The sequence below is a fragment of the Nyctibius grandis genome, chromosome 1, assembly GCF_013368605.1.
Source record: "Nyctibius grandis isolate bNycGra1 chromosome 1, bNycGra1.pri, whole genome shotgun sequence".
NCBI lineage: Eukaryota > Metazoa > Chordata > Aves > Nyctibiiformes > Nyctibiidae > Nyctibius > Nyctibius grandis.
In genome coordinates, this window is record NC_090658.1 from 18,680,258 (window position 1) to 18,694,322 (window position 14,065).

The following is a 14,065-nucleotide window of genomic DNA, read 5'->3' on the forward strand; positions in this document are numbered from 1 at the left end:
CAAAATACATTTAGCGCTTCGTGCTGGCCTGCAAGTCCTTCTGACATTACTCATCAATTCACTGTCAGGGGATTAAGTAAATTTAAGTAAAACACCTACAATGTCCTCCTTCTAACTCGAACACACTTGCTTTTGTTTTGCCTGAAGTCTCCAGGCCCCATCTAGCTGCCCAGTCAGTAACTTTAAAGGCAGCAGTGATGCTCTCCAGGACCAGAGTCCTGCATCCCCTCACAACTAACCTACCAGCAAAAACCCAGTTCAGTGCAAGTGCCCAAAATGATCAGCTGCTCGGTCAGCTCCTGCCCTTTGCCACCTGTCCAGAAGCGACCAGGGCCAGCAGGGTCACAGCTGCCCTTGCCGGTGTGTGAAGGAGAGGTGGGACATGCTGCCCTCAACTGCTACGTCCGCAGGTAAGCACACCTGTACTATTTTGTTGCAGCGTTAACCTGCCTGGCCCGTTCTTCACCTTTCCCCTTTGTTGCGCTGATGCCCTGAGGCAGCGTTACACCCCCCAGCACAGCCACCGCCTTTTGGACTGGGACCAGCCTCCTGGGGCATAGCCCCAGTAAGGGAAACATCGAAGTACGTAGGATGGGCCATAACCACGTGTAAGGAGTGCAACGCCTGCTGTTGCAGGGCATCGGACAAAAGCTGCCGGGATCGAGCTTCCCCGGAGGGCAGGCTGCCCGGTCACTGCTCATCTCCCAGGAGCAGCTCAATCTGGCTGCTGTCAGAGAAGAGTGACAAGCAGAGACAGACAGCAGGTCAGGTGCAAGGCGGCAGTCCCTCTCCTCCTGTCTACTTCCCTTCTTGAATGCTTTGTTTGTGCCATTGATCCAGGGGGTAGGTGGGAGGGCTGCTGCCCCCTCCTAGGTTTCCTCAGAGCCACCCCACTCAGAGGAGCAGATGCTGTGGGTCAGACTGGTGGCAAGATATCCACCCACAGAGAGAAAGCACGAAGGCGAGAGATCCTACTGCATAACAAGATATAAATACATAAAATATGCTAGAGGAAAAAGGCATGCGAAGGAAACAACAGTGCCAGGCAGAGGATGGGTTACTGCAAGGCAGCAGCATCTGTTCCCTTGGATGAGTGACAGCATCGCTGTATGTGTTAAGACACCAGATCCTTCCTTCCTTGCTAGCCATACTCCCCAGAGGTGTGAGCTATTACAGCCAGGTTCTGATCTGTCTCCCTGACATCAAGTGCCTCCCCCTTCTTTCACGGATACGGTCTATGGCTCTGATCTGCAGCATTGCTATGGCTTCAAAGAGAGAACAGACCAGCTTGATCCAGCTCCACTTGACGTGGGGGACAAGGGACAGGCTGTTACCTCTTTCATGTGCCTTCTCAAGTTTGCATGCAGGAGATTTCTTAATGCCCATCTTGCTCTGTGATAATGGAAAGAGGTGACTGAATTTAGGTCAGTTCTTAACCTTTTTTTTCCATGCAGGAAAAATGATAGTGTCAAGGACAGCCTGGCAGCGCTCAGCCATCTAGCGATCCAGGAATGGATAAGCAGCCATGTTACTTTGCCACCTGCTTGCAGCATGCCGATGGAGCTACTGTTTCAGGCACTCTGCAGATTCAGGGAGGCACTGATGCCTCAGTTCATAGCTTCAGAATGCTGTTGTCAGACAATGGAATAAGACATGTCTTTGCTTTATTAATGAGAAAATAAGGTCAGGAAGGAATAGGAGGGTGCATGTGCTGTTCTCTCATCTGTTGGTAACACCAAAGCTGAAAACTCTGTGGTTTAGGGTATTTACCTACAGAAAAATCAAAGCAGCGTGGAAGGCAGGGAGTCCCAAGTACCAACAATTGCTCACTTCCCATCATTCATGGTTGTTGGATCCCTCACTCACCTGAGACTGTAACCTATGAATGTAAATGAGGGAAACCATGCAGAGCATCCAAAGTGAAGTCCAAAATTACCTTGTATCCATCTGACATGATTCAGGAAGAGAAGCCAACAAAGCAAGGCACACAATGAAGAAGAGTGACTCACCGAAGTTCTCCCCGCCCCAGATATCCATGGCACTGTCGTACTTCCCCAGGTGGTTGAACCAGGCTTTGTCGATCACAAACAGCCCCCCGGCAATGATGGGAGTCCTGCAGAATGGGTAAGGGAAGAGGGGACACACTCTCAAACACTGCTGCAGCACCTGGATGCATGGAAGCAGCTCTTCCCTTTGCCTCCTCTTCCAGCATCAGGACATTACCTACGTATCTCCTTCTCACCAAACAAGGACAACACACCTCAAAAGGCATCTGAGCCTTTCTTTCTGCTGCCTTGGTATTTTGCTGTCAATCATAAATTGCCCGGCACTTAATGACTGGCTAATGCACCCGTCAGCACAACTCCTACAAGCCCAAAGTTCACAGCCCTGATTGTAGGCTTCAGCATCAAAAATGCATTTAGCGCTCGAGGGGTTATTCACTCAGACGGGCTTTTTGCCTGAAGCCAGCCTATTAAGAGCACCATTCCACTGGGGAGGGGAAGGCAGAGCCAACTCAGAAGGGCTTTTTAAAAGCCATCACTAGCTGCGTGATCTTTATTTCAAAACAGGGTTATTTTTCATTCTTTGGATTAGCTAAGAAAACTGCACAGAGAAGGTCTGTGGAGGAGGGGAGAGCAGACTCAGAAGATAGCTTGAAGAAACTTATTTCCTGGCACAAGTCCTGTCTCCATTCAGTTGCAAACAGTGTGGATGCCTTAGCATAGGCTCAGGAGGAGCTGGGGTGACTGCTGCACCCAGGCAAGTCTCCACAGTGCTCTACATGGCAGAATGACCAGGAACACGAGCCTTCAGGAAGCCAGCGAGATGTCTTGTTAACAACAGCAACCTAAGGAGAAGCAGTGCTTTGCTCCCCTGCGAGCTTTCTGAGGCCCTGAGCTTCCCCCAACACTCAGTCCCCTCTGTGCTGCGCACCCCAGTACTTCACGGGTGGGATGCAGACACCAGCACTTGGCTTGCTGCCAGAAGAATTTTTCAGCAGCATGAGGGACTCCCTCCATCCCATGGCACAAGGACAGGTGGTATCTCTCCCATTCAGTTTTGCTGTCTCTCCTGCACATCCTGAACTTCTGAAGAGCCTTCAGCAAGGTCCAGAAGAGCAGCACTGATCTGGAAAGGCTGGACTAAACATCACGTTTTATCAAGTTGGCTGAGGACACTGATTTATTTTTAAGTGACAGCTGAGCTGAGAGAAGCAGGAGTCTAGAGCACTGGGGTTTTCCTCTAACCATATTCAGCCTCCATAGTGCTACCAAAACACAAATAACCATAAATATACCCTTTCTACCTTTGCAGCACCTTCAGGCTTCAGTGTTGGGAGGTGAAGCTGTACTGCAAAACCCACGCTAGCCAGGAGCTCAGTATAGGTATTACAAGTTCAGAGCTGTCCTGGAAGGAACATCACACTTCTGTGGTGCATGGTGACACGCATGAGGTCAGATGAAATGCCTGTCCTGCCCCACGTTCCTCAGGTGCCTCCTTCCCCCTCCTGACTTACTTAATGGGTTCAGTGGGATCAGGTCGTTTGGCTTTCTGCTCTGGGGACAGCTGCTCCCATTTGAAATGCAGACTCCAGTCAAAACCTAAAATCAAAGCAGAGAAGTACCATGAGGAAATTAGAAATGGGTATGGATTAGGAGGCAATGCAGGCTGCAGAAGCCATGTTTGATGGAGTATTTTCCCCACTTTCAAATGACTTAAGCCATGGAGATGCAGCTCTTGTGAGAAGAGTCCAATGACTAACGTATTTTACTACTGCATATGAACAAGAAACAACATATTGCATTACAATTGCAAAGTCAAGTACTCCAAAGGCAGGAAAAGTCAGAATTAAAGCTTCTGCTGAAACCTCACTTTGCCCCCTTGTGCACAGATACACGCTCTGATGGACATTGCATGCTACAAATAGCACAGGCATACTGATAAGCTCTACAGTCGCATCCTCCATTTGTTGCCTACACATCCTCCAACTCCCCTTGTCAGCAGCCTAGCTTTCAGTGCTGCCAAGGGTGGCTTTGACATGACCCTTCTTTCCTGCTTGACCGCCTTATCCACTGTAGCAAACACCACTCCTCACGCCATGCTTACCTGTCTCTAAAATAGCCTGAAAAAGGCCAGCGGGGAGCACTGAACAGCGCTAACGTGCTTTTTGCAAGATAGCAGGAGCCAGTGGTGTGGTGCAGAACCACCAGCTCCTTGGGCCAGTGCACATTCACACCACGGGATTGATGCCCATGGGGCATGCACGCGGCTTGGACTTACCTCCTCTGAGGTCCGAGGAAGCCGCCACATAGGCAAAAGTGTCCAAGTTGATGATGTCAATAACGGGGCTGACCACTCGGGTGGGATCCTGGAAAGCAGAAGCAAGACGACCCATGACTTCAGATCACACTGCTCAAACTGGTCAAGGGATGCTCTGAACTCCTGGAGACACTAGGTGGCTGGAAATCTTGGTGTCATTCAGGTTTGTGAGGGACAAGTGTCGGTCACCACCTCCTCCTCCTCAGCCATCACATCAGTTCAACCAAGGAATTAATGGCAGCAGCACCAAGTGGTAGAGGTACTGCTGGGAGCCTGGGAAGGCAGGCATCATCTCTCCTGGGAAAGAGGACTGCGTGCTGCTGGGCTGCTCAGCTAGCATCTCTCACCAGCTTTGGCTTCACGCACAGTCTCTCCCTCCACAGGCTGTGCATGTACTCAGCGCCAAACTCGGCTGAATGCAAAACTCCATCTGCCTTTTGCAAATCACCAATGTGTTCCCCTTTTACCTCCCTCAAATACTTTTTACTGGATTTCAGAAGTCAGGTGACAAGCAGGCAGTTGAAATGACAGAAGAAAAACACAGGCAGTCAAGCAGCTTAAATACAGGCATTTTTTAAATAGACAAACTATGGGCATACAGTCAGAGTTTTGCCAAAGGTGTGAAAGGGTTAAAAAAAAGACCTGAATTATTTTAAATAGTTGGTGGTGATTTAATTAACATCTTGTTATGGGCAAAGAGATTATACAAACAGTTATGAACAAAAATATCTACGGGAGGAAGAGACTCTGACAGCTTTGACTGGTCTCTTATCTCCCTTTTTCTTTTCAAAAATCCCAAACTCCAATTATAGCTCAAACGTCAAGCTTTTACCCTCGCCAGATCAAATCGTTTTTCACAGCCATGCAAAGGAAAGCATCTGAGCACACACAGGCTTGCTCTCTTGCTCGGAAAAGACTTTGTTTTAGAAATTAGTCCTAACAAAGAAGTATTCAAATGCAGCTGTAGGAAGAAGCAACCAAAGGCCATGAGCTGGGAGCTGGACTAGAGCTGAGGTTTCCCAGAAGAGCATGACAAATACTTGGTATTTCCGTAACAACATCAAGTCAGGAGTCTTAACATGACTTTCTTAGAGTCAAACATCCCACTGAAAGGGCAAGGTCTGCTGTAACTACGTATCGCATGGAGAAACTCAAGTCATGCCCAAGCACGATGAGCCTTTCAAACCCATCGTAGCTGCTGCATAGTGCCCCCCAAACTGCCACAGCTCAATATACCCAAGCATCCTTTAGTTGCCTGAGGGTAGGAGAAAGGTTTTAAGCAAAACATCTGCTTTGCGTGCCGAACACTGCAGGGAAAGGATGGTATCTAGTAATTTAAAACTTGTCCCTCAAGTATCTTACTGGTGAGCATTTCTAACTAGCTGATACTCATCCCCAATTTTGATTCCACTCCTACTCATTACATGGCACAACTTCTTGCAACAAAATCCCCCTTACTTCTTGGCTGAGTGCATTACTGAAAAATGCCAGCCTTCAGCGGTGCAACCTTCTCCCTACCTCACTTTCCCTGCCACGTCATGGGGACATTTATATTTACTGATCTTTCATGAAGGTCTCTCTGACCCTCAAAAGAAAAGCACAGCATGCTCAAGAGCACAGCGCTGTCGCTATGATTTATTTTGGGTTGAGCATCAGATCTTATTACAGGCAGCTTCACCTTCCTGTTTTTTTTATACTCTCCTGTGCCAGGGCATGTTAATATAATAACCTTCAATATGGTTCCCCACAGCCTCCTTCCAGAGAAACTGATGCGTTACGGTCTAGACAAGTGGTCTGTTTGGTGGGTGGGGAACCGGCTGAGAGGTTGCACCCAGAGGGTGGTGGTAAATAGCTCCTTTTCAAACTGGCAACCTCGCACAAGTGGGGTCCCCCAGGAATCGACATTGGGCCCAACACTGTTTAATATCTTCATAAGTGATCTGGCTGATGGGATCAAGGGTACTCTGATGAAGTTTGCTGATGATACCAAACTGAGTAGGGAAGTGGACACTTAGGAAGGGAAAGCCACCCTGCAGGAAGACCTGAATAGGCTGGAAGAGTGGGCTAACAAGAATCTTATGAAGTTCAACAAGAACAAGTGCAATGTCTTGCACCTAGGAAAACATAATCCAGGAATGTAGCATAGGCTGGGATCTACTTGGCTGGAGAGCAGCTCTGTGGAAAGGGATCTGGGGATCCTGGTGGACAACAAGCTCAATACGAGTGAACAGTGTGATGCAGCGGCAAAGAAAGCCAACAAGATGCTGGGTTGCATCAGGAAGGGCATCACCAGCAGAGATAAAGAAGTCATTATCCCACTCTACTCAGTGCTTGTCAGGCCACACCTGAAATACTGTGTTCAGTTCTTGTCCCCACTATACAGAAAAGATATGGACAGGCTGGAGAGGGTCCAGAGAAGGGCCACAAAGATGATCAAAGGACTGGGAAGCCTGCCATATGAGGAAAGGCTTAGAGAACTGTGTTTGTTCAGCCTTGAGAAAAGAAGGTTTAGGGGAGACCATGTTCTAGTACTTAAAGGGTAGCTACAAAGAAGATGGAGACTCCCTTTTCACAAGGAGTCACACGGAAAAGATGAGGGGTAATGGGTACAAGTTACTCCCGGGGAGATTCCAACTGGACACAAGAGGAAAGATTTTCACAATGAGAACAATCAGCCATTGGAATAATCTCCCCAGGGAAGTGGTGGATTCCCCAACATTGTACACTTTTAAGATTCAGCCGGACAGGGAGCTGGGCCATCTTCTCTAGACCATGCTTTTGCCAAGAAAGGTTGGACCAGATGATCTTTGAGGTCCCTTCCAACATGGTGTTCTATGATTCTATCAATATTAACAACACCCAAATCTCCAATCTTCTTTCACATGAAATTCTCAAAAACCTGAAAATGCATTTCTCCAATACACTTCTCAAACTAAATCAACAGGAAAAAACTCCAAAAATGGTCCTGAAGACAACGGATATGTTTCAACCTTGGAAAAGGACCTTGACTCCAGCTTGTCTCCCAGCCTCTACATATGTCATGGTCAACAAAAAGGGCTGTGGTTGCTCCTCTGGCCCCACAGCAGCATCAGGTGAGGTGAGAGGGCCAGGCTGCCCCTCATCTGCCTCCCCCTGCCCCAGGAGAGCACCAAACTGTCGGGGACGAGGCTTGAGCTGGAAGTGGGGTGTAACCATCCACTGGTTCATCCCAGTGCCATTTGCAAATCCAGTTTTGGGGCAAGCTCATTCAGTCATACTGTAAAAATGCCTTGGGCTGGATAATTACATTTTTAGGAATGTTATTCAGTCAAAATGCACCGTTAATGGCTTTAGAGATATTTGTTCCATAAGTAAAAAACAAGAGCCCGTGTGCCCATGCACTCAGTCATACACTCACAAACACGCTGGTGCAAAACACCTTCCGTCGCTGCCAGTCCCTGGGACAGGCACCTCCAAGGCACAGGTCCGAGATCCCCTGGACTTCTCTCTTCTACCCACACCCCTTCACTCGCTCTTAGACCCTCTAGTCCTGCTTGTTTCCAAATCCACACGCTGGACACGCACTGCTCACACCCAAAAGTGAGTGTGGGCCTGGGGAGGGGTGCCATCAGCTGCCAGGAAAGCTCGGTGTGGCGCTCAAGGGGCACCTTCACAGGTGTCCATGTATGTGCACGGTGGCACACACAGTCTCCGGCATTTCCCGCCATGGAAAGCTGCAGGAATACCTCCTCTGCCTGAGAAAAATAAATCAGAAGAAACGCATGGGATGGCTGGTGGTGGCAAGAGCCACTCACCACTCCTTTGCTTGAAACTTAAATCACATTAGTTCAAAGCAGACTGTTCCTAGGAGTAACATGGTAAGAAAATGCTCCTTCTAGGCAGCTAATCCTCATCGCAGCAGTCGGACATGGAAGCCATCTCTTTAGCACAGCCTGCAGGTGGCAGCAGTAACATTTCATACACTTCATTGACCAATATTTTAACCCTGATAGAAAGGATGGGTACGGTGGGCCTGGGAAGAAGGAAAAGTGAGGACCCCCTGCCCTTATCCTGCAGCTTTTGCGAGCAGTTAAAAAAGCAAGCAAGCAAGCAGGACCTCACTTGGTTTCCAAGTTCCTCAACACTCTTCATAGTAAGTCTCCCTTGCTGCCTTTTGGCTGGGCTGCAAGATGCTGGGCAGGGTAAGGGCAGCATGAGCAGCAGTGCAAGTTTACAGACTGCCTTACTTCCAGCCAGAGGAAGATTTAACCCAGAAGTGCAAATAAAAAGAAGTTCACAGGGGTGACACGTGCATTTGACGCTATATTCAGCCCACGATGCGGTGAAACTCCTATGGCGATGCCACACGTGATATCCACAGTTACCTACCCCAGACGCACCGAAAGTGGGGCGCAGTCCCGGAGCTGCATGGGAAAGCAGCTCTGCCTGCCCCCTTCCTGCCACCACCGCTGCCCTTCTCCTGCCAAAACACATCAAAAGCTCTGCCTGGGAAAGAAGCAATTGCTCTGGATATTCCTCACGGAAATACAGCAGGGCTTCGGCAGAGAATGAGGAATGCCTGCCTCAAAAAAGCTCAGAGGAACAACCGATGCAGTAAAGTTCAGCGGTGAATCCCACCCTGGGGCAGGACAGCTACGAGACTCAATCAGGGTATCATAGAACGTGTTCTCGATAATTCTTCATACTATTGAGCTGAGATCGATAAGAAAAGGCCATTTTCATTATATTACCATTTATCAGCAGCACTGCGGCCCAGCCTGCAAACCGAGGTTGGGACCTCTGCAGCGCTGGCTGCGCTACGAGTGCCAGCAGCACCGACTGCCCTCGTCCATCGCAGAGGGACTTGACCTGGTGCTGCGTCCCCTTTTCCCCTGCCCCATCACTGCTGCACATAGGGGACGCACAGCCCAGCCAGCACGGCTATCACATATGGAGGTGTGAAAAGCAGGACGCCTTGGATGAGGGGCACCACGAACACCAGCCGAGCAGGTTTCTCCATAACCCACTGCCTTGGCTTCCCCTTGCTCCTCAGCTGCCCCTATTTCAACATAATTCAGTAGTTTTAAAATTATTGAGTAATAAATACTCGCAATCAGGGGCATAGCAAGGGTGTGGGAACAGGGGCACAGTGAAGGGAAAGGACCATGTGTCCGCGATGGAGCTAAAGGCTTCATCCCCTGCACCATGCCAGTGGGTCACCAGCACAGAGGTCCCTCTGCCTCGAGTGACAAGGCGCCGGGAGCCTCCGTGCGCACGTCTGGCAAGAGAGTCGCCACCGGCGAAAGGCGAATGTCATTGTCTGCTCCGAAATCAGCAGAATTTAAATCCTATTAAATCAATTTATTAGTGCTTAATTTGCATGAAATTAAATTCTGCCCCTATTCAAGGAGCCGTCACTCCCTTAAATCATCAGCACTGAGCATTTTACATGAGCCTAATTAAAAACTCCGCTGGAGCACTGCCCACCTATTCCCCTTTCACCACTCAACCTGTGCTTGCCGGTCGGAGCCCCACTGCCCCAGGAGGCACCTCGTCTCACCCACCCACACGCTCTCCCAGTCACGGAGATAACCCTGCCTGCCTGTCAGGCGGAGGAAGACCAGAAAAGGCCGCTTTGCACACCAAAAGCTCATCGCTTTCTTACTCGGGTGCCTGCATGTAGATGGTTACGGTTGGGTGGTCATGCCCATTGAGAGGGAAGAGGAGGTGGGCATCAGCGACGCAGCATCGCCCGAGGGTGGCCCTGGTCTCCCAGGAGCACTCACCTCTTTGATCCTCTGCAGCAGAGGGAGCAGCCAGTCCTTATTCACCTCACAGTGACTGTCGAGGAAGGTCAGGACTCCCGCTTGTGCCACATCTGCCCCTCGGATTCGGGACCGGATCAGACCTGTTCAGGGACACACCACGTCAACTGCCGCTCAGACAGCTGGGCAACGTCCTCAGGCTCCTCAAGCATGGTCTCCTGCACTCACGCGTCCCCTGGGTTTTGACCCATCTAAATCCCATTCGGATAAAACATGGCTCAGGTTCATTGCCTTCTTCCCAGAGCTGCAAGGCACGCCAACCACTTCCCAAGGTCACCAAAGCAAATAAATGGCTCCACCTAGATTAATGATCTGTGGCTTTTACGCCAATCCTTAACTTGCGCGAGTATTTCTGCTGTCACCTTCTGGGGCAAAACAGGACTTGAAATGCTTGCATTCATTGCCTTGCAGGTAATAAATCTAATGCAGACCTAAGTCAGCAGGGAATGGACCAGGGGAGTCGAGGGTGGCTTTTCTGTGGGAAACCACCTATTTAGACAGGAGTGTGGCTTTCCAACACCCCTCCTGCCTGCGGCCAATGCTCAAGTGAACTGCCATGTAAGAAAGGACATGGTCAGTTGGCAAACAGGACACGCAGGTTGCTCAAGGGGAGCGGAGCTTCTTGATGAAGGAGAAACAGTGGAGAGATAAGGGCAGATAAAGAGAGACAGAAGGGTTTCAGGAAGCAGCCACACATCAGGGCCACACAGAAGGAGGTCACTGATTTCATATTAAAACACGTCAGAGGAAAGGGGCCAAGGAACAGCTTCTGGGCAGGAGGGAGAGGGACAGGAGAATGAAGCCTGGAGCAATCCGGTGTTTGTCGATGTCGCCTCCTATAATGCAGGTTGTCCCTGTATCTGTCTCTGCAACTTCTAAGATCTTGTGGGTAGGTACAGTCTGCTGTATCCAGCCTAGCCCTCCCCAAATCCTGGCAGGTCCTGAGGAACACCGCTTCAGTGATGTATTAAGCGAGGTAAGCCCTCCAGGCTGGGTTCCCAAATCCTGACTGCTTTATAGAGTACCAACCCCTCCAGGTCCATCCAGTGCTAGGAGTGAGCATATATGTACCCCAATAACACAGGAGAGAAGGGCAAGAAGGAGGTGTAGACCTATGAAGACCTCCCTTACCCTCCTTCCAACACAGATATGTCTCTTACACCCACAGAGGGGTGATGCCACCCTGACAGCAAATCTGTGGAGCTGAAACCTTCTGCAGAAAGAATCCCCAGATAAACCCTCTCCGCTCCTCAGTCTCCCCAACCTGATACACACTTGGACTCACGCCTTTGACTTTCAGCATGAAAAAACTTCTTTGTTTTTTGTTTTCCTAATACTGCAAAGCAGGACTTGAAAACACCCATTCAGACTATGAGGAGGTAGAAAATGTCTCAAAAGGTTGCCAGCAGCAGCCCAGTAGGGCATACATTCATCCCCCCTATAGCCCTTCTAAATCTTTCAAATATAATTAATTATTTTTTTTTAAAAATTCCCACTGAAGCAGCAGGAGCAGATCTCCTCTCTTTCATTAGAGCAAACATCTCTAAAAATAAGACCCGGGGCTTTGTTTTGCCTGTTCTAATTTTCTGGCTAATAAGCTACAGCTGAGCCTCATTGAATATCTTAATAGTTCCATCTTTCTCAGCAAAAGCGGGGGGGATCCATTTCAACTCCCAGCCTTTTATCACCTCTCCTTTTATCAGGGCCCCCTGTTCCCAGAAGCCACTGACCTCCCTCATTACCCACTCTACTGAGGTTTCCCCGCACTCCATTGCTCTCACACCTCCCAGAATTTGGGTTTCCCACCTGGGTCATGGGCAGGCAGCTCTTACCTTCTCGCCGTCCGTTCCGCAAGCACTTCACTTTGGGGAGCTTGCCCAACAAGCGGCAGTCGTCAGCTTGGGAAACACAAAGGGAAGACATGTCACCCTCAGCCTTCGTGGTGGCTCTAGCAGCAGAAGTGGTCCCAGGGGAAATTGGGAGCAAGAAGAGGACCCCATCGTGGACTGGTTGATGGCTTGTTAGGGCGATGGCACTGCTGGGGCAGTTTTAGCCCCAGCTCACACAGCATAAATCAGGACTGGCAGAGCAGCACTTTTCATGAAACTAGTGTAAACCCAGCAGATTTACACCAAGAACAGCTGAATTACGCTGTAAAGTAGGTGTAGAAGAGCCGTGGTTGGGGTCCGAATCTGACTTTTTGCAGACTAATGCAAATGACTATTTTTGGTAGCTGCAAAGCAACACATAAGCTGTTTGATGCATGTCTGCCTGGCTGGGTGGGAGTCTTCTGAGGTGGCCCGCGAGCCCTGAGTGAGGAGAAAGGGATGGTCAAAGAGAGCCTCGCGGAGCGGCTGGGGGCTCCTCATACCCTGGGCAGCAGCAGCTCCATGGGGCAGAGAGGACCCACGGCCACCTACACTTGAGCTAGGGAGGTCCTGCAATCCCGCATGCAGTTGCTGCCATTGCTCTTGCCCTGGTGCTGCCTGCAGCCCCGGCATTCCTTCTCACCCCGATTTCTCCCAGCAAGAGCTGGGTCTGCAGGCAAGTGCACCCAGCACAGCCCCCTCTACCTCTGCACAGCCACACCATGACCTCCGCGATCCCTTGGTGCCTCTCACCTCTCTGCCTCTTCTTCCTCGGCACTAAAACTACACACGTGTGCCCCATCCTTGCCACCCTCCCTGTGCGCCTACACCCATCTCCGAGCACTTTCATCCCCTCCAGCAATCTTTGTTGACAAGAGACATCACCATACCAGTATCCCTAACAGCTCCGGTACAGACCTGTGTTGCTCGTGCACACCAGGGGAGCAGAAGTGGCAGGGGCTGGCTACGGACCCACAATGGGAATTTGCTGGGAAGAGCGAGAACCTGCGTGCAGAACAACTCCATCCCAGCGAATAAAAGGTCAGTGGGCAGACAGAGGTGACAAATGAGACACAACTGGACACGAGATAAAAGCACCAATTACTTGGGGTGGGTTGCAGGGAAAAAATTGACCGTGTGTGTATAGCGTATTATGCAAATACATGTATTTTATGTAAATGCATGCAGACTAGATGCCAGCAGGCTCAGGCTATCGCAGGAAAGGAGATGTAAGACAGCTGAGAAGCGCTGATTTCGAGTAGCCGAGGGGCTGCTCTAAGTTACACGGGAAACAGGCTCCCCACTGGTGCCCTGGGATGAGTTGAAACCCAGCCCTGCTCCTTCTCCCCAGCTCATGCCGCCGGGCACGCTACAACAGGAGAGCTGCATTTCTACAAACCTTTCTCCTTTCAGGAAGGTAAGCGCTTTGTCTCTTTAGCCAAATAACCAGCATTTACTTCCTCCACCCTTCAAAAAGCCAGCTCTGCTGTACGCCGGGGCACCTTGAGTCCTCGCATCAGCTCCTTTTCTTTGTCGCAGCCGCTCTGCCGGTCCCCAGCCTTGCCTAGTCTGGTCCCCCATGCATTGGAGCTGCTCCAAAGCTCACCGTAATCACTGCAAACCCTTCCCCTGGCTTCAGCGATTCCCCAGGGAGGCATCGATGCCAAGAAGTGGATCTCATGTGAAATCTGTCCTAATACTCTCTGAGGCGTTGCCTATTTATAACATCCACGAGCAAAGCGTAGATCCACTTTTTTTAAACCTCTCCGGCTCACGTTTCCTGGTAAATGGCTACATTTTGCAGCTCCTTGAAATGTAAGTGCCACAGACGACTCAGCCTAGGTGAATTTTATCATCCTTTTGATGCCTGAGACAGTTTTTTTTGAGCACTTACTCTCAGTACCTGGATCTTCCACTTGCCCATCTCACTGGGTAAGGTCTTTAGCTGGGGTAGTTCCCTGGGAGCCCCCGGGGCTTCAGCTACTGACTTCTGTGGCAGATCAGACCTATTGATCTCACTTGAGTCACACTATTAACCAGGAGAGAACGGCAGGAGGATGTTGGCTGTCTGTG

The 14,065-nt window shown here is 50.0% G+C and overlaps 1 protein-coding gene across 3 annotated transcripts in view; it reads right to left on the bottom strand.

Moving 5' to 3' along the window:
- The window catches only part of GALNT14 (polypeptide N-acetylgalactosaminyltransferase 14), a 109,776-nt gene that overhangs the window by 22,061 nt on the left and 73,650 nt on the right, over window positions 1–14,065 (bottom strand). For all 3 annotated transcript variants that reach the window (XM_068407318.1, XM_068407328.1, XM_068407339.1), the window contains exons 5-9: window positions 11,957–12,022; window positions 10,086–10,207; window positions 4,282–4,369; window positions 3,518–3,602; window positions 2,010–2,113 (exon numbers count right to left, since the gene is read on the bottom strand). In XM_068407318.1, the coding sequence (XP_068263419.1) occupies window positions 2,010–2,113; window positions 3,518–3,602; window positions 4,282–4,369; window positions 10,086–10,207; window positions 11,957–12,022 (465 nt within the window). The remainder of the gene's footprint in view (window positions 1–2,009; window positions 2,114–3,517; window positions 3,603–4,281; window positions 4,370–10,085; window positions 10,208–11,956; window positions 12,023–14,065) is intronic.